Below are 21,200 nucleotides of genomic sequence, written 5' to 3'. Positions count from 1 at the left end.
AAAGGGAAGATATATAGTATGTAAATTAGTGCCAATGACATTATTAAGTTATTAAATAATAAATTTTGTTTTAATTAATTCATTAATGTCTAATTAATCAACAATGTTTTTATTTTTTTATATTTTATTTTACTATTAACTATTAATTCTATGACTAGTTAATTTATTATTTTTAATTATTTAACTAATTAATAAACCATCGAGGACTACTTGTATTTAGTAGGGGTGCTCACGGTTCGGTTAACCAAATCATGGGCCTTTTCTTGTAACTGGTAAACAAAATCGAACCGAAACCAATCGGTTAACCGGTTCGTTTCGCCGTCGGTTCGGTTCGTCGGTTTTTTAATTTTTACAATATATATCATAAATATATATATATATATATAAATATATATATATATATATATATAAATATATATAAAATATTATATTTTAAATAATAAACAGTATATCATATATTATAAATATATAGTTATATATATAATGCATATTTATTAATTTATAATATATAAAAATAAAATATATATATATATAATATATAATATACATAAATATATATAAAATATATAGAAATATATGTATATCGATCAGTTTGGTTAATCGTTGGTTTGCTATATTTGTTAACTGAAACCAAACCGGTACCTTCGAGTTTTTAAAAACACTGAACCAAAACCGAACCAACCGGTTCGGTTAATTTTTGGTTCGATTTCAATTGGTTTTTTTGGTTGGTTTGGTTTTTCGATTTTTTTGCTCACCCCTAGCATTTAGCAAGGTTTTTAAAACCGAACTAGAAAACGAACCGGTCAGGGGTACCATTCCCAGGTCAAATAGTTCGACCATTCGAACTGAATGGACGACTCGTTCTGACAAAAAAATAAATAATAAATAAAAAAATAAAAAACGACCAAACCATTGAACGGTTCGAATGGTTTGACTACCCGGATCAGTGGTTTGCTTACCAAATCAACGGTTTTTGGCGAAATAATGGTTTTGGGGTAAAATGGAACCCGTCAAACCGGTTCTTGATTTTCCCAATCCGACCATCCAGTCCGATCCGATTTTGAAAACCAAGGTATTTAGTGATGTGAAACTGGGTACAACATGGGTTTTACTTAACCCTAATTCAACCATCAAATGTTTCCATGCAAATCCAATTTGAGCCGACTTAGTAACATGTAAATTTAAAACTTGACCCTACTTATTGGGTTGACCTAATACAACAATACGAGTCCATCCGATGCAAATCCAATCTCTCTCCCCCTCTCTCTCTCTCTGATTGGACTTAAAGCCTATTACTCTACGAGGCTAAACAACTTGAGGGTAGGAATAACAATTTTCCCCATCCCAACCGAGTGCCAAACCTCCCCAACTAGGCAAGGATGGGGGTGGAGGTTGCCTTAACAGGTGTAGGGTGGAGATGGGATTAATAGGAATACCTTAATTGGGGACAGGAACGGGGACTAAGCCTATCAATGATGTAAATCCAATGCCCTATCCAATCTGATCGGATCATATATGACTTGATTTGAATTCAAATCCTATCGATAAGTCAGATCTTCAAATCTGATCCAATCCAACTTGTTTTCTTTAACAATTAATAAATTATTAAAAGAAAAATAAAATATACTAATTTAAATAAAATAAAACATAAAATACAAGTATTTTTTAATTATTTTAATCATATATATCATGGTTTTCAAACCACCGTTGATTCGGTCGGTCGAACCGTTCAGCTTAGGAACCATCCAGGTAATCGGTTCCATTTTACCCCAGACTCAATCCCTGGCCAAAAACTATTGAATTAGTTAACGGCCGGTTGACTCAGGTAATTGAATGGTTGACTTGTTGACTTGTTCAACGTTTTTGGTGATTTTTTTATTTTTAATTATGTTTTTTATTTTTTTTGTCTGAAAGGGTTGTTCGTTCGAATCGGACGGTTGAACCATCGACTTGGAAACCAGTGGCCAGAGCGGTTCCATTTTTGGGTCATTTTTTTTAATTCTGATATATATACATGTTTTTCATAAAAAATAAATAATATAACAAATTTATAAAAATATATTTATAAATAAATAAACATATATATATGTATATAATATTTATATTTATAAAAAAATATATTTATAAATAAATAACTAAATATATTTATATGTTATGCCTTTTGAGCAAATGTTAGTGGAGGGGACACATTTTAATGATGGTCCCATCACATTCTATCATTTGAAATTGGAGAGATTAGAGAGTAAAGATTCTAAAGACTAAATGGGTAAGCATAAAAATAAAAAATGGATTAAAATAAGAAATGTAATTTGGTAGTGTTACTTTGTACTGAAGTACCAAAGAGCCAACTCCATGTTTTTTGAAACCCTCCCTAACAATAAAAGCAATATATAGGGCCTAGTGGGTATAAGTTCCAAACTTCTAGTTGGTTCAGTTTTGCCTTTGCTTGTTTCTAACTATGAATCATCTTTATTGTTTACATGTTTTGCCTTTTTTATTGTTTATTATTCTAATTAATCCATATGCGTTAACTATTTTAACATTTGGTGTGGTTACAGATGGCTAGTGAGGAGGTTAGAGGTCTATCCTCCCAACCCCCTGGCCCTCTTATATAAAAAGAAGGCCAGGGAAGCGTGGCAACATAGTGTTGCCACATGTCCAGCAAAGGAAGAGAGATCAAGCTCCAATCGTGGAGTTTGATCATTCCACCGGCCTATTAGGGAAGTGAGGCCGGAATTGATGTCATACATAGTTATGCTAGCGAGGGACCGTTCTATAATCCCAATCTGCGCCACTGATTGTCAGACAATAACTGATGAGGCAAGGAATAGATTTTATGATGCTGTTAAAGTAAGTTCCACATTGTTTTTGTTAGTTGATTATTGCTTTGTGTTAATTACTAATGCCTAAAATTTTTATTCTTTCATCCTTTGTAGGAAAAATTTATTGTCCTAGATGAGATGGACAAAACAGATATCCTTGCTGCAGCCGAAAAGATGCACCAATGCTTTCGATGTCACATGAAGAAGAAATATTTTGATAAATATTCTCCTGATCGTAAGAAAGCATTCTCAGAGACAATTCAACATGAGAGAAATATTGATTGTAGTGATCTTCAACGTCTCTTTGACCATTTGAAAATGCCAGAGAGCAAGTAATATTTCTAAGTCTTTTTTAGGATATGGGAATTATATAATTTTTTATTAATATCACTAAATTGTCTTGATTATAGGCAAAGTGTGAAATGATGACCAAAGTGAGGTCACATCATATGGTCCCTCATCACATGGGTCGGAAATCCTATACTTCTCATCTCCATGAAATGGTGAGAAAGCTAATGCATTTTATACCTTTGATTCTTTTGTTAGTTTATATATTGATTCTCAATGGTTTGTTGTAGATGGAAGAAAGAAAGCAAAACAATATTCCCCCACCTAGGAGAGAGGACCTATTCAGGAAGGCCCATACAAATTCCTAAGGGAGTTTTATAACCCTTGAACGAGGGAACTTGCTGTAATTATTTTTTTATTTTTATCCATTTAATCATTTTTTGTGTGGTTTTGTGATGGTCCATTTTAAATAAATATATTATTTGAAATTGTTGTAGGCAAAGATGAAAGTATATGTTGATGAACAAGCAGAACAGGGAACCCAAGTCGAGCCCATTGGTGCCTATGATGCAGTGGCAGTAATTTTGGGTAAAGATCATCCATCACATGTTCATTGCTTAAGCTTCGGGGTGAACCCAAAGCATGCTTTTAGAACTAATGGATCCAAAAGCACTACTAGTAGTACAGCCACCTCGCGCGATTCAGAGTTGCAGAGAGAAAACTAAATGCTTCGAGGATAGATGTGTGATGTTCAAGCAAAAATAGCACGATTGGAGTTCGTGGTGTAGCTGTTAGTGCACTTGCACTGCCAAGGACTGAATGCCTTGTTTTCCACTCCTCATCCGGTTCAGGTAAAATCTTGAAAATTGATCCCCCTTCAAACTAGTACAAAAATGCTAAAAAAGAACAAGCATAATGAATCACTGAAATGTGGCAAGTTTTCTTTGTTGGCATCTAAAAATCATTTGGTGATGGAATTGGATTCCTTCGGTCCATCCATCTTCATTGCTGACTCTCCTTAAATTTTTGAACTCCTATCAAACGTCACACTTGCTTGTTCCTACTTTATATAAAATTTTCAATATTTTGTTGATGATCATGGGATCTAAAGGTGTTTTAGCCCTTTGAAAGATATTTGTATTCCTCCTATTTCAAAGGTTAACTATAGTATATGTTGGTCACCATGGTAGTTATTATAACAATGATGGTTCTGGACACAACCAACATACAAGAGATCCATAATTTACTTAGATTGAATACATGAGGAGTAAATAATTACTAATAACTTACTAATTTAAGCAGATTGAAAATTTTAGGAGTAAACATCCTAATTTACCAAGGTCAACAATAGGGACTACAACTGTTGTGAACATTGGCTTCCAGAAAATTGACTTATTGCACAGGGCAAAAGGGCTGTTGGTTCCATTGGTTCTACCCAACCTAGTTTCTTGAGGAGGGGGTGGGAGTTACTCAGAAGAACCCCTCGTATAAATCTACCTCAGATCCTAGATTCCATTTTTAGTCCTGGATCACAACTTGTACACATACAAGGATATCCAAAAAGTGATACTAGATCCTGATATGTCTGTACAGCTGAAATAATTTGAGCTCATAACCATAGAACACTGTTTTAAAAGGTGGTGTGAGGTGGAGTACTAGGTCTTTTGATGCATGAGGTGTAAGTGAGGCTTAAGCCTTAAGAGATAGAGATCTCACTTTTAAAGACAAAAACACAAGTTTACAAAAATAGGTGCATGAGAGGACCATTGTATAAACAAGAAGTAAGACGTATGAAGATCTTAAAAATAGATTGCATTTTCACAAAAGGGTGTTATCAAAAGTTACTTAAATAGATTACTTACTAATACATAAAAATCTAAAAGCTTAACCTAAAAAGTTCTGTAAAATAACAAATTCGAACTTCATAACATTAACTATCAAAATCCTAAATCCATAAAAATCAACAATCTTTCAAATCAAAATTTATAAGCATTCATCAAATCACAAAATCGAACTTCAAAAATCAAACTCAACCTATAGGCATCTAGCAAATAATAAAATTGAAATCCATAAAAATAATAATTAAAAAAACTTACAAGCTTCATCCCGTACTAAAAAAATATCAAATCATCAATCACCAATGCATGCATCAAAAAATCAAACATCGACTAATGCTATCTATTTTTGGGATGGCACCACTATGTTTTTCTTGTGTATGTTTGATAATTGCAATTGCCTTCCAAGGCTTGGGATGTTACAACACCTTCTAAGCAAAGGTTTTGCACTACATCAACATCAACCTTAACTAAAATTCCAACAACAAAATCCTCTCCTCTAAACTCTTGGCACTCACAAAAATCTTTGTGTGCTTCTTTTCTTTATTGTTCGGTAGCTCACTACCTCCAACAAAGAGGGGCAGCTGTTAGTATCCAATTTTTGCCTGGTCCCTTCACCTACCTCTTTGTACCCCCCTCTCAGACCCTAAATACTTAAAAACAAAACCAAATCAACTTGAGACTTTCCAAAACCCGAAATGCCCTCCTTTAACACAATCCACAAGACAAATCAACCTTGAGTTCAACATCAACATCCGATCAAACATCATCCCCAGACTTGGAAAACTACAACTTAGTTACACATCAATTTTCATGACTAAACTCCAAAGATACACCGTTCATCATGCTAACTTCCTTTCTAACGGGCCCGATCTATACGATATTCAAATTCCAACTCTTCCAAAATCAAATCCAACATATCCACCACCCCAAGACCACTAGGAAATAATCAACTAGCGAATCCCACAATAAATCTACGATGATCAACCACAAAAACATCTACATCACATGGCCTTGAATGATTACAAAGATTGACCATATCGTTCTCAAATCAGAACCATCCACTTGATTCTTCACCCTAATCCATCCCTACTTACCAAATTGTAGCTCAAAATTCCCTCGTTTGACCCCCCATCAAGCCTAAATCCTATTTTAGCAAATCTCATTAATTAGAGCTTACCATCCATCGGCCCAACTTTGTATGACCAATCATACCTCACAAATGTGTTTAGAGATCAAAAAAACCCCACCATGTCAAATTTCATGACAAAACACCTTCATTTGATAGTTGAAAAAGTAAGATTCCATTTCATGCCCTTTCATTGATTGGAAAACCATAAGCTAAGAACATGATCTGAACTAAAGTAGTCAACCTACACCTCTGATCAAAGATCCATCAATTCCATTAGATTTAGGATGTTCAAAGGTGCCAACCCACCAAATTTCATTATAAAATTCCTTTGTTTGACCATTCATCAAACAAAGATTTTAATTCAACAAATCTCGTAGATCCGAACTTGTCAGCCATAGATCTCAATCATCCTGACTATATTTGTCCGATCAGACCTCACTACTATATTCAGAGACCCAAAAAATCCCAACACACCAAATTTCATGACCAGATTCATTCGTTTGACCATTAAACTAGACAAATACCATTTTAACACACCAGATTGAACTGCCACATCAGCTGTCCAACCTAGAATCTTAAGAGGGTGGGGACTGACGTCATCTCTTTACTTAACCCCATTGAAACACCTGGACCAATGAATTTGAGTCTAATAAGCTTAAAAAACTCAAAATACCAAACAAACCCCTACTTAAAACTAAGAAAGGATAAAAAGCCCTTTAAAAAGTTTATTAAATTTATGTTTTTTGTCACATCCAGCCCTAAATACGGGGCTGCAACATCTTGCATGCCCCAATCCCTCATTGGACGCACGAAAACCATGAGAAGACCTCTAAACTTGAGAAAAATTGTTACACAAAGAAGGAAGGGCCAACTACACACCATCCTCTCTCAAAATCTTTGCCTATTTTAGTAAAAGAACTCTACTGAGTCACAAACACTATAGTTGAGCAAATTTCATTCTCAATTCCCTCCATTTTCTCTATAAATAGAGGCCCAACTCAACCTTGAAAAGGGGGACTGAAGGGAGGAAACCTAAGAGAGGTCCCTAGAGAAAGAAGGAGAGAAAATGAGGAAAGAGTTTCCCAACTTCTGTAGCCTACCTATTTTTCTTGAAATCTCGAAATATCTGAAGCCAAGCTTAAGCCTCATCCTTTGTCTTTCAAACTTAACACCAGAATCACTTAGCCCAGTTCCCTAGCTCAAGAACCCATCTAAACTTGATTCCATCTAATCTTAGCTGCTAGAAAACTTTTGACAAGGTACATATGAAAGGTAAGTCTTTTTTTGTTTTTCTGGGTTGCTTGAGGTTTTGAAATGTTGGAGAACCATCATTTTTAATTTTCTCTTGACTGAGAATAGAGGCAAATAGGTGAGGTCTTAGGGAAATCAGTACCTAAGACCCGATAACATCACCTCAAAATTAGTCTTAGGAGAAATTGAAAGCATGTTCTTCTAGATTTGAAAAATTCTTGCAACTAAAGACTTAAATCCTTCCCTCTACAATTCTTAGAACCCAAAATCTCTTGGTTGTGTGTCTTTCCCATGGAGAAAAGAGTCCCTATCAAAGACTTAAATCGAGTTTTTCAAATCTAAAAATGATGGCCCATTTCCTCTAAAAAATGGGTGGCGATTCCATCTCTTTGAACTGACCATGAGCTTCCCGGAGCTTACACTTGGTGACTCCACTATGGACAACTAGAACCTTTACTAGGTGTTGTTCAAACTCAGGAGGATTTCTTGCTTACAACCCTTGGTTCGAAATCTGATATTCTTTTCTTAGGGTTTCTCCTCTTTTCTTCTTGATTAAGGAACCTCCTAATTAGAAGTTATCCCAATCAAAATCAATATTTGGAGAGGGGATGATCTTAATCCTATCTATAGATTAAGTTAGCTTACTCCTGATCTTATTAGAAGGTTACCAGATTCAAATCTGATTTGAATTTGGTCTCCTAGAGTTGCAAAACAAAATTCCAACGATTGAAATCAACTGCCGGCAGTTTGGTTTCCATCAGAGAGAGTGCATTCCCGATCATTAACTTTGTCCGACAAAGGGGCTGATCCTGTCACTATGATCACCCACTCAGATGAATTCTCAGACTGTCCCAACATACCCAGGTTTTGATCCCTGCTAAGGATCTCACTGATTGGCATATCAAAGACAACCCGATCCAACACCTAGTAAAGTATCGTAATCGAGTCTAGGGGTCAGGTGTAACTTTCCAGTTTTGCCCATCTGTCTCCAAGGTCCAGGGCAATACTGGAAATCTGGTCCGGTTCAAGGATTCGAGTAATCCCATACGGCATTTGCCTTGGGTCTTACCTTGGTGGCCGAGACAGGCCATCCCAACACTTGGTGGCACACCAGTATCAGCCTTGGCAGGATAAATCTCCCCAGACTTATCCAATGACTGTGAACATTTAAAACTAACACGAGTCTCTATAAGTGTCCAGTTTTAGGGTTTTATACAGAATTATACCAAACAACATGAATCAAACATGCACTTTATTTATTTACACTAAATATCAAAAGTACATCAAATCAGATTGAAGCTAAGGGCATACAAAACTGTCTAACACCTTCTTAGGACTCTTCTAATTAGTAACCGCAGCCACCGTAGACATGATACTTATGGAATTACATTAACCCTAGCACTTCACACCAAGTCTATTACCTCAACCTCATCTATAGAACCCTCTACCCTTGCGAAGTTAAGTTCAAACTCGACCCATTCTTTTTTAGGATCCAAGATTTAGTTGCCCTAGTCTTGGTAGCCTAGATAACTCTAGGTGCATACTAGGGGCAGGTCGTCTTTGTCATGGTTTTCCATTGTTTTTTTTTTCATACTGCATCATTTGCATGAGCATATCACATCACTAGAACTAGTCCTAGTTTGCACTAGTCTGTTCCCACCTGTTGGAAGCTTTCAACCTAGATTGATACATTTATAGGACCAACAACATAGGCCCTTGAGACAACCAACTTTAAAACATCTACCTAGCTTAGTTCCAATAGAATAAAACAAAAGGACACAACACAAATCAAACAAAAGTTCAAATCCCTCTTAAACTAAAAGAACCCTTTCAAGCTTCTCACTAACCACCCACTAAGCAAGAATTGTACTCTACCAATAAAAGTTGGCCAGGATGAAGGAAGACAAAAGGGACATACGAGCATTCCAACCAAAAAATAAATAATCAAGTGCCCACATCCTAATCTAAACCTTCCGAAAAAAGTTAAAATCCCAAGATTGCACAAGTACGATAGATCTAGTTGCCCCACAGCTCACATCAATTCTTATTGTATGGAAATGTTTTAGCCTAGATCTAATGAAAGATTGTTAGCCCAACCATTTTCTAAAAGCCTAAAAGGTGCCACTTTGGATTGGTATACCTAGCTCAATCTAGGTAGTCCCTCCTACGGGCCTCAGAAGCCCTATCACCCAGACGCTCCGGGACAGGATTTTTCACCACCTTATCTAACTTTTTGGAAGTTAGGACCAGCATAAGATTTCTATACCAATCGGCATAGTTTAGGCCCTTAAACTTGTTATCGTCTAGAAGCTTTGCGAATTGACCGTTTGCCATTTTCTGATAAAACAGAAAAAACATTAGTCCACAAACTTAGTTTGATTCATGTTACCTACATAGATATGCTTTTTAATCTATGTTTCATTCCCATTTGTTCATCTCTGAGATTCCCCTCCTTTCTTAGTGACGGAGATGACGAAATATCTCTGGAAATGTGGGAAATCACATGGGGTGCATGAAGCCAACTGTTTCAGCTGCACAACTCTACCACCTTTCTGTGACGGATCGCATCCACTCATTGAATGAGTTTTCCTTTGGCCTCTGTCAGACAAGGTTCAGAGCCATTTTCAGGTAAACCTTTATGTCCAATGAGTGCTCACCCATCATATTCAGGTTACGCCAAGGTACCGTGAGAGAGTTCCCATTTTCTGGTGAAGCCCCTCCCACATCGGTCTATGACGCCCCTATCATCTTATGTAACACTTTGACTAGACCTGTTCATGGGCCGGGCCGGGTTCGGGCCGGGCTTTTACTGTGTATTAACAAATTTTTTTAAGGCCCAAGCCCGAGCCCGGCCCGACCATCGGGCTTACAATTTGGGCCCGAGCCCGGCCCTCATAAAAAGCCCGAAGCCCGAGCTTGGGCCCGGGCCTGAAAATTAGACTATATTATTATTATTATTAATGTTGAACCAGCTGAATAAAGAGAGAGATAGATTGAAATTATAAAGAAAAGAATAAAAAATATATATATATATATATATTAAATTATAAATATATATTTTAATAAATATTATATTATTTATATATTTTATATAATATATAAAATACATATTATATATTTTATAAAATATATAATACTGAGTCGGGCAGGGCTTTTTTGACAAATCCCGAGCCCGGCCCGAAACACAATCGGGCTTACTGTGTTAAGCCCGAGGTCAGGCCCGCGGGCCTAATTATATGACCAAGCCCGGCCGGGGTGCGGGCCGGGCCGGGCTGGGCCGTCGGGCTACCCGGCCCATGAACAGGTCTAACTTTGACAGATCCAACAGCAAATGGATAGCCCAATTTTATGGTGTGTTTCCTCATTACTAAAGGACCCATCATTGTGCTAGTGACGGAAGGCCTTTAGAGAGTCCATCATATGGATCTCCCTATCACATGCACTCATATTTGCTAGAGGGAGCAAAATTACGCCCTAGTTCTAATTTTAGGTCAAACCAAAGTGGCTCCCACTGACTTTCATAAAGTCAGATTTCTAGTGGGCCTTAATCGGCTAGGGGTTCCGTACGCATCCCTTTTCAGGGTTGTGGGGCCCACCAAGCAAGGAGGGGTCATCCAATGACCTTAAGGAACACCATGGAAATGATGTGTATTCAGCCATGGTGTGCGCAAGAGCCACTAACGAGTCTTCATGGGCCAAGTGCTTATGGCCCATGGTCGCAGCACATCAAACATCCAAACATCACACGTAAAGGAAGAATTGATCCAATCAATTAACTGCTGTAAAGCCCATTGAACAGCCCATTTAAAATCCATAACATTAACAATTAATGTCGACTAAGTATATGGGCTGAATCGCAGTTAGTAGTTCGGCCCATACAACTTTTCTCACAATAGTGGGCTTTTGCAGTTTTAACCATTTAAAACTGGGCTTTATAGGTGGGCCGAATTAATCCCTGTAATTGAACATCAGATTTGGAATAGCAAGTTTGAGAAAAAATGGACTGAAAAACAGTCCCCTTCGAACCCTAGATTCGGTCCAAATAGTTTTGGTCCAATCTAGTCCGAAATGGTCCGAAACTGATTTTCAATTCAAGAATTAATTCATTAAAGATCTGAAATTAATAATTTTGATTTTCAACAATCATAAATCAAATATGGATTGTTCGCACCACCTGCAAAACAGAGGTTAATCACTAAGGTTGCAGTTTCACAAACTACAAATCGCAGAAAGCGATTTCTCCATCTACAAATCTCCAGCGCTGCCTTCTTCTTCCTTTTTCTTTAATCAAGAAAATAAAAGAAACAAAAATCCTATTTCTATTAATTAAATACATTCTTGATCAAATCCTATATATTCAGTCTAAAAAAAAAAAAATTACTTACAGACTGAATTAAATAAAATAAATGAATAAAAAAAAGAAAAAGGGTGCGCAGACCATCTGCACCAAATCTGCATTGCGATCTCTAGGTTCGAACAGTCCACTAAATCAAAATAAATAAAGAACTATTCTAAAAAAAATTAGGATTTAACAAAAATTAATTTTAGATCAATCGCGCTTAACAAGAAACAATTTCTTGAAAAAAAGAAAACAATCTGCGCAAATCTTGGCAGAACATCTTCTGTCCATCTACGCAGGTTAAGATCTGATTTTCTTTTGGTTCAAGATTCGAACCTGTGGCTCTGATACCACTGAAAGAATGGTAGGATCCATCTTATGGATGCCAAAAAGATTGCGGAATGGGTGGGCGAATTTCAAAAATTTTCCTACCTTCTCCCAACTAGGAATCGTATTCCCTAAATTTAGAATACAATATTCAAGGATCCTACTTGAACCATAATCGAACCAGATCTGAACCAAAAAAGAAAAGGGAGGAATTATACCTGATTCGGAGAAGCAGTATCTCCCAAAGTTGGTGTTCACGCCCAAAGAGGACACCAAGATCCGCTCCTGTAGAAGATGACACACCTGTAGGTGGAACTTTACCAGTAGAGAGCGTCCTACACACTGGATCCTTCTCAAGAACCCTCTGGAAACTCTGAGCACCAAATCTTTTACAGTCTTTTCTGCAAGACCGATGTCAAGAATTGATTTCTTGATTTCTTTTTTCTGCAAAGATCAAATCTTGCAAGAAGGAATGGCGGCGGTTGGAGAAGAACTCCAGGGACTAAGATGGCTGAATTGCTTCTCTTCTCTCTGGAGTGTGTATGAGATCTAATCTCAGTTCGCAGGAGGCTTTCTTGCTTACAACCCTTGGTTCGAAATCTGATATTTTTCTCTTAGGGTTTCTCCTCTTTTCTTCTTGATTAAGAAACCTCCTAATTAGGAGTTATCCCAATCCAAATCAGTATTTGGAGAGGGGATGATCTTAATCCTATCTACAAATTAAGTTAGCTTACTCCTGATCTTATCAGGAGGTTACCAGATTCAAATCTGATTTGAATTTGGTCTCCCAGAGTGGATAAGGTTAAAGGCCCAATCCTTTTCTATCTTTAATCACAGATACGCCCCATTGATGGGTGATCATATCAGCCCAGCTCGAAATGGGCTTTTGGCCCATTAAGTGTTCAGTGCTTAACTATATTCCAATCTGCTGCCCAGTTGGGCTTCTTTGTATGGCGTGGGACCCAAGCATTGATCTACACACCAGCCACATGGGTTTGGCCCAGCCTTTATTACAAGGCCCAGCCGAATTCACTGAAAAGCTCAGTGAACCCCTGAGCCCATCACATGGACCCTATGGGCCCAACACTTATATTAAGTGGTCCTTGGGCCAAGCCATCTTATAAAAACCCAGGGACTGTGGGCAGGTGCAAGATTAGCCCATCAGGTACTATCCTAAATGGTCTTACACTTAACCTCTTAGCCCTTAATGATCAAGCACTGCCCGACAAGAGAGGACCTCTCCCTCGGCTGCAAGGAACAGTGTCACACTCTTCACTCACATGGATCCCGGGAATTAAAACCATTTGCAAACATTTTGAAACCGTATAAATATATATACGTATATTAATTTTGCAAAACAAAATTCCAATGATTGAAATCAACTGCCGGCATAATCGAATACCCATAAAAAATCATCAAAATTTCTCGCTTTGTGTGGTTCGCCTTTGGGCACAATTGTATACCCATCGAAAATCATCAAAATTTCTCACTTTATACGATCCGCCTTCGAGCATAATCGAATGCCCATCCAAATTCATCGAAATCTCTCACTTTGTGTGATCCGCCTTTCAGCATAATCAAATACCACCGAAAATCATCAAAATTTCTTGCTTTGTGCGATCCACCTTCAGGCATAATCAAATACCCAACGAAAATCATCGAAATCTCTCATTTTGTACGATCCACCATCAGGCATAATCAAATACCCATCAAACATCAACAAAATTTCTCACTTTGTGCAATCCGCCTTCGGGCATAATCAAATACCCATAAAAAATCATCAAAATCTCTTCCTTTGTGTGATCCGCCTTCGGGCAAAATCAAATACTCATTGAAAATCATCGAAATCTCTCGCTTTAGGTGATCCGCCTTTGGGCATAATCAAATACCCATTTAAATTCTTCGAAATCTCTCACTTTGTGTGATCCGCCTTTGGGCATAATCAAATACCATAAAAATTATCGAAATTTCTCACTTTGTGCGATCTGCCTTTAGGCATAATCAAATATGCATAGAAAATCATTGAAATCTCTTGCTTTGCGTGATCTGCCTTTGAACATAATCAAATACCCATAAAAATCATTGAAATTTCTCACTTTGTGCGAACTGCCTTCAGTTATAATCGAATACACATCCAAATTCATCAAAATTTCTTGCTTTATGCGATCTGCCTTCGGGCATAATCAAATACCCATCCAAATTCATAAATATTTCTCACTTTGTGTGGTCCGCCTTCAGGCATAGTCAAATACTCATTGAAAATCATTGAAATCTTTCACTTTTGTAATCTACCTTCGGGCATAACCAAATACCCATCGAAATCCATCAAAATCTATCACATTTTTGGAGTCACTCACTTGACATAATCCAAAAAATATATTTTGTAAGCTACCTTAAGATAAATCACTTGTATAAAAAAAAACATTCAGAGCATTCCTAAAACACAACTGTAGAGCTTAAAAATCTTTTGCCCCTGATGCGTGGTAGTATTTCTAGAAGCATAAAAAGCTTGATAAGTTGTGACCAAACCACCTTATCCTCAAACCACCCTTATAAAATCTAAACTGTTACTAGGGGCATTAGTCTTACTTTAACATCATACACTTTGCACCACAGTTTTCATCGCTCGAATTATCGAAGTTTTAATGCACAAGTAGCTCCTATCTGAAGGGATCTTATTATCTCTCAGAATGACAACACGCGCTATAGCAATCACAGAACCTTTGTCAAGTTTTCAAAATGGTTTTCTAAAATGATTTCAACATCAAACATAAAAAATGAAAACCCGTAAAAAACCAAAAATCAAAATCAAAATCCATATTAAACTTCCACCAAATATTTTCAAAAATCAAAACCTGTAAATACTCAAATAAAAAAATTAAAACCAAATAATTGATTTAAAAAATCAAAACCTGTAAAGCTCCAAAACAAAAATCAAAATCCATCAAATATTTTCAAAATCAAAACGTGTAAAAACCCAAAACAAAAATCAAAATCCATCAAATATTTTCGAAAATCAAAACCCATAAAAACTTAAAACAAAAATCAAAATCCACCAAAAGACAAAAATTAGAATCCATCAAAACCCAAAACAAAAATCAAAATCCATCAAATATTTTCAAGAATTAAAAACTCAAGACAAAAATAAAAATCCATAAATCAATTTCCAAACTCAAATCAAAAGACAAAATCCATCAAATATCCAATGACCAATTTCAAAACTCAAAACCAATAAAAATTCAAATCAAAAGTCAAAAACAATCAAATATTCAAGTCAAATAACCAATTTCAAAAATCAAACCCTTAAAAGTTTAAATCAAAAGCCAAGGTCCGTCAAATGTTTAAATCAAATAACTAAAACCCGCAATAATTCCAACATTTAAATCAAATAACTAATCTCAAAAATCAAGACTCGTGAAAATTCAAAACAAAATCCAAAATCCATCAAATATCTAAATTAAAATCAAGACCTATAGAAAACTCAAATATAAAAACCAAAATCCATGTTAACTTAGTAAAATTGCATCAAACAAATAGCAAATTCAAGCTTCAGCATCAATTATCAAAAACCTAAAATCCGTAAAAAATCAAATCAAAATTTATAGGCTCTCATCAAATCATCAAATTTAACCTAAAAGCTTCTGTCAAATAACAAATTCGAACTTAATAACATTAACTATAAAAAAACCTAAATCCATAAAAATCAACAATCTTTCAAATCAAAATTTATAAGCATTCATCAAATCACAAAATCAAACTTCAAAAATCAAACCCAACCTATAGGCATCCAGCAAATAACAAATTTGAAATCCATAAAAATAATAATTAAAAAAAAACTTACAAGCTTCATCCCATATTAAAAAAAAATATCAAATCATCAATCACCAATGCATGCATCAAAAAATCAAACATTGACTAATGCTATCTATTTTTGGGATGGCACCACTATGTTTTTCTTGTGTTTGTTTGATAGTTGCAATTGCCTTCCAAGGCTTGGAATGTTACAACACCTTCCAAGCAAAGGTTTTGCACTACATCAACATCAACCTTGACTAAAATTCTAATAGCAAAATCTTCTCCTCTAAACTCTTGGCCCTCACAAAAATCTTTGTGTGCTTCTTTTCCATTGTTGTTCGACAGCTTTCTACCTCCAACAAAGAGGGGCAACTGTTAGCACCCAATTTTTGCCCAGTCCCTTAACCCACCTCTTAGACCCTAAAGACTTAGAAACACAACCAGGTCAACCTAAGACTTTCTAAAACCCAAAATTCCCTCCTTTAACATAATTCATAAGACAAAATAACCTTGAGATCAACATCGATATCCAATCGAATGTCATCCCCAGACTTGGAAAACTACAACTTAGTTACATATCAATTTTCATGACTAAACTCCAAAGATCCACCATTCATCATGCTAACTTCCTTTCTAATGGCCTTGATCTATACAATATTCAAATTCCAACTCCAAAATCAAATCCAACATATCCATCATCCAAATATCACTAGGAAATAATCAACTAGTGAATCCCACAATAAATTTGTCATTATCAACCTCAAAAACATCAAGATCACATGGCCCTGAATGATTGCCAAGATTGACCATATCTTTCAAAGATCAGAACAATCCACTTGACTCCTCATCCTAATCCATCCCTACTTACCAAATTGTAGCAAAAAATTCCATCGTTTGACCCCCCCATTAAGCTTAGGTCCTATTTAAGCAAATCTTATTAATTAGAGCTTTCCATCCATCGTCCCAACTTTGTATGACCAATCATACCTCACAAATGTGTTCATAGATCCAGAAAACCCCACCATGTCAAATTTCACGACAAAACACCTTCATTTGACCGTTGAAAAAGTTAGATTCCATTTCAAGCCCTTTCATTGATTGAAAAACCATAAACTAAGACCATGATCTGAAATAAATCAGTTAACTTACAGTTCTGATCAAAGATCCATCACTTCCATTAGATTCAGGATGTTTAAAGGTATCAACCCACCAAATTTCATTCTAAAATTCCTCCGTTTGACCATTCATCAAACAAAGATTATATTTCAGAAAATCTCATTGATCCGAACTTGTCAGCCATAGATCTTAATCATCCCAACTGTATTTGTCCAATCGGACCTCACCACTATGTTTAGAGACTCAAAAAACCTAGTACGTCAAATTTCATAACTAGATTCAACCGTTTAGCCGTTAAACTAGAGATACCATTTTAATGCAGCAGATTGAACTACCACATATGTTATCCAACATAGAATCTTAAAAAGGGTGGGGACTGACGTCAGCTCCTTATTTAACCCCCATTAAAACACCTGGACCAATGAATTTGAGTCTAATAGGCTTAAAAAGCTCAAAATACCATACAAACCTCCACTTAAAACTAAGAAAGGACAAAACCCTTTAATAAGTTCATCAAATTTACGTTTTTTGCCACTGTCAGCCCCAAATACGAGGCTGCAACGTCTAGCATGCCCCAGTCCCTCATTGGACACATGAAAACCATGCGAAGACCTCCAAACTTGAGAAAAATTGTTACACAAAGAAGGAAGGGCCAACTGTATGCCATCCTCTCTCAAAATCTTTGCCTATTTTAGTGAAAGAACTCTGTCGAGTCACAGACACTATAACTGAGTGAATTTTAGACCCATTTCCCTCCATTTTCTCTATAAATAGAGGCCCAGCTCGACCTTGAAAAGGGGGACTGAAGGGAGGAAACCTGAGAAAGGTTCCTAGAGAAAGAAAAAGAGAGAAGGAGGAGAGAGTTTCCCAACTTCTGTAACCTACCTGTTTTGCTTGAAATCCCAAAATACCTAAAGTCAATCTCAAGCCTCATCCTTTGTCTTTAAAACTTAACACCAGGATCGCTTAGCTCAGTTTTCTAGCTCAAGAACCCATTTGAAATTCATTTTATCTAATCCTAGATACTAGAAAACTTTTGACAAGGTACATACGAAAGGTATGCCTTTTTAAGTTTTTCTGGGTTGCTTGAGGTTTTGAAATGTTGGAACTTTTCAAGAACTAATATACAAACTATGAAAATTTTCAAGAGTGTTAGGATTATGCGGAATTAGGAGTCTTCGTTTAGTGTGGAATTGGGAGTCTCCGTTCATATCTTTTGTGTATCTTCTTCTTATCCTTTCCTAATCATGTACAGTTAAGATAGGAAAGATAAGTTTGAGTCCCTGTAAACTTAGGAGTTCTAGTTGCCATAAGCTTAGGAGATTCGATGGTTGTATTCATGTATATATATATTTGAATTCTCAATGAATAAGAAACAGAAAAGAATATACCAGAAAAGCTTTGGTTTTACATGGTATCAGAGCCTTGACCTCCTTGGCGACAGTAACCTTCTAGTCCCGAGATTGGAGTGTGTCGAGGGTAACGACGTCCTTGAGATCGACATCATGGGTGTACCGAGTGGGCATTATGTGACTGTAATTCACAAGCTTCACAAAGGCTTTCACTCGAGACTTCTTCTCCGTCTTCTTCGTAGAGTCCTTGCGAATGACCTTCTTCGGGTACTTGGCGATCCCAGCGACCAAGCAGTGACTGTACGGATGATCTCGGGTGCCCTCGTCGAAGGAACGGATGATGACGGCCTTCCTTCCGGTGTAACGCCCCTGTAAGATTATTACGGCCTTGTTTGGTTTCAAAAACTTCACCATCTTCGTCTGCTCTCTTCCCCTCGGTCCTCTCCCTTCCTTATTTCTCTACTGTGCATGGTCTGCGTTCCAAGACCTCTGGAGATCAGTGGCGGCAGCGACGATCATTCAGCACCGGCAAATGACAAACTTTGTACTTCAGATTCAGTTCGGCACTATGTTTTTCACAGAGTTCTTCGGTCTTCTTCTCCTTCTACAAAAGTTTTGTTCCTCGCCTTCAGTCTTTCTCTTGGACGGTACGGATCTTCTTGTGCGAATAACAGAGAACTCGGGGGTTCATTGTCTTTTGTGGCACCGATCGTGGGCTTTCAGACACAATAGTCGACATGGCTGAAAACAGAGAGAAAGAACAGGGCGGCGGTCAATTGACAAGGAACGTGATCTCGCCCTACCTACTATCAACCAATGACAATCCAGGTAGCATTATCACATAGATCTAGCTTAGAGGCGACAACTATGATGAATGGGCTCGAGCGATAAGAACGGCGCTGTGAGCCAAGAAGAAATTCGGCTTCATCGATGGATCGGTGAAACAACCTTCGGACGATTCAGTGGAATTGGAAGGTTGGTGGATGGTGAATTCCATGCTTGTGTCATGGATTCTGAATACGATTAAACCTAATTTGCGTTCAACCATAACATACACAGAGATTGCGAAGATGCTCTAGGAGTTGCAAACAAAGGGGTAATGGACCATGAGTTCAACAACTCAAATCCGATTTGGCGAATTGCGAACAAAGGGGTATGACGATTCTGAATTACTATGGCAAACTCAAGATGATTTGGGAGGAATTGGGAAATTATGAGCAATATCCCACTTGTCAACGTGGTAAGTGCAGCTATGACATAAGCAAGGCATGGGATAAGAAACGAGATGAAGAGAAACTTCATCAATTTTTTATGGGGCTAGATGACACGGTCTATGGAGGTGTGCATTCTCATATACTGAGTACAGAACCCTTGCCAAGTTTAAATCAAGCCTATGTCATAGTGATTCAAGAGGAGCAAGTTCGAACCATGACCCGCGCAAAGGAAGAGAAGACTGAAGCTGTGGCCTTCGCAACCCATGTAGGGAAGAGGCAAAGCGAAGGTAGAGACAAGAACGTGGTATGTGCTCACTGCAACAAGGTAGGCCATGATGCAGAGTCTTGTTTCCAACTGATCGGCTACCCTGAATGGTGGGGTGATCGGCCGAAAAATAATGCTCGTTGAACAGGCCGAGGGCATGGTGGATAGAAACAAGGAGTAGGGGCAGGAGGAAAAGGTCATGGCGGCCAAGTCAAGGCCAATACAGCCAAAGCCTCTGCGCAGGGCAATGCATCTCAAGGAGAATCGATTGATGCAGCCAAGACTAGGGTAAATGGATTGAGTAGTGAGCAGTGGAACATGTTACTCAACATTTTGAACACACAGAAAGAATGGAGTCAACAACTGAGTGGTAAGAAAAAATTTTCAGAATGGATAATAGACACAGGGGCCTCTCATCATATGACAGGAAGCCTCGAGTTGATGAGAGACATAAAGAATGTCATTCCGTGCTCTGTCGGGCTATCAGATGGGAAAGCGACAATAGTAGAGAAAGAAGGCATAGTTGCACTGGACGATCATTTGAAACTGACTAGTGTTTTATATGTGCCTAGTTTGAATTGCAGTTTACTTTCTATATCGCAATTGGTTGAGGAATCGAATTGTATTGTCCAGTTCACTAATAAATTCTGTGTGATACAGGACCGCACTACGAGGATACTGATTGGAGCAAGTAAGCAATGAGAGGGACTCTATTATTTCTGGAGCATTGCATCAACAAGAGCAATGAAGATTACAGAAAGCAGGATGTATGATATTTGGCATCAAAGGTTAGGGCATCCTTCTTATAGAATTGTTAAGCTGTTGCCTTTTATTAGTACTAAGAATAATAATGATGACAGTATTAAGGGTTGTGATGTATGCTTCCGAGCTAAACAACATCGAGAAGAGTTTGTTTCCAGTAATAATAAAGCATCCGATATTTTTGAGTTAATTCATTGTGATTTGTGGGGTCCTTATAGAACTGCAGCTTCTTGTGGTGCTCATTATTTTTTGACCATAGTAGACGACTTTTCTAGAGGCCTTTGGATTTATCTTCTGGTTGATAAGACGGAAGTGGGATGAGTTCTTCGAAATTTTTTTGCTATGGTTCAAAGGCAATTTAACAAACCTGTAAAGGTGATCCGTACTGATAATGGGACTGAGTTTGTTTGCTTGGCTAGTTATTTTGCTGAACAAGGTATTATTCATCAAACCACTTGTGTCGGGACCTCTCAATAAAATGGGAGGGTTGAACGCAAGCACCGCCACATCCTCAATGTTTCCCGAGCCTTGCGCTTTCGAGCTAGCTTGCCTATTGATTTTTGGGGGGAATGTGTCTTGACCACATGCTATTTGATCAATCGGACAACGTCCATTCCGTTGAAGGGAAAGACTCCCTATGAAGTGTTATTTGGGCGACCTCCTTCCTATGATAATGTGCGAGTTTTTGGTTGCTTAGCATAT

At 37.4% G+C, this 21,200-nt stretch overlaps 2 protein-coding genes across 2 annotated transcripts; one reads left to right on the top strand and one right to left on the bottom strand.

The window, feature by feature from the left end:
- Positions 1-18,356: 18,356 nt before the first annotated feature.
- LOC104609517 (large ribosomal subunit protein eL27x-like) lies at positions 18,357-18,671 on the bottom strand. Its single transcript, XM_010275843.1, has one exon. It carries the CDS (start codon positions 18,669-18,671, stop codon positions 18,357-18,359), a length of 315 nt encoding a protein of 104 aa, XP_010274145.1.
- Positions 18,672-19,412: 741 nt separating this feature from the next.
- LOC148790445 (uncharacterized) lies at positions 19,413-19,880 on the top strand. The gene has a single exon (XM_088892295.1). It carries the CDS (start codon positions 19,413-19,415, stop codon positions 19,878-19,880), a length of 468 nt encoding a protein of 155 aa, XP_088748421.1.
- Positions 19,881-21,200: the final 1,320 nt, after the last annotated feature.

The sequence above is a fragment of the Nelumbo nucifera genome, chromosome 7 (assembly GCF_055504915.1).
Source record: "Nelumbo nucifera cultivar China Antique chromosome 7, China Antique-T2T, whole genome shotgun sequence".
Classification (NCBI taxonomy): Eukaryota; Viridiplantae; Streptophyta; class Magnoliopsida; order Proteales; family Nelumbonaceae; genus Nelumbo; species Nelumbo nucifera.
The sequence above is the reverse complement of the archived record's forward strand: the minus strand, read 5'-3'. Positions and strand labels throughout refer to the sequence as shown.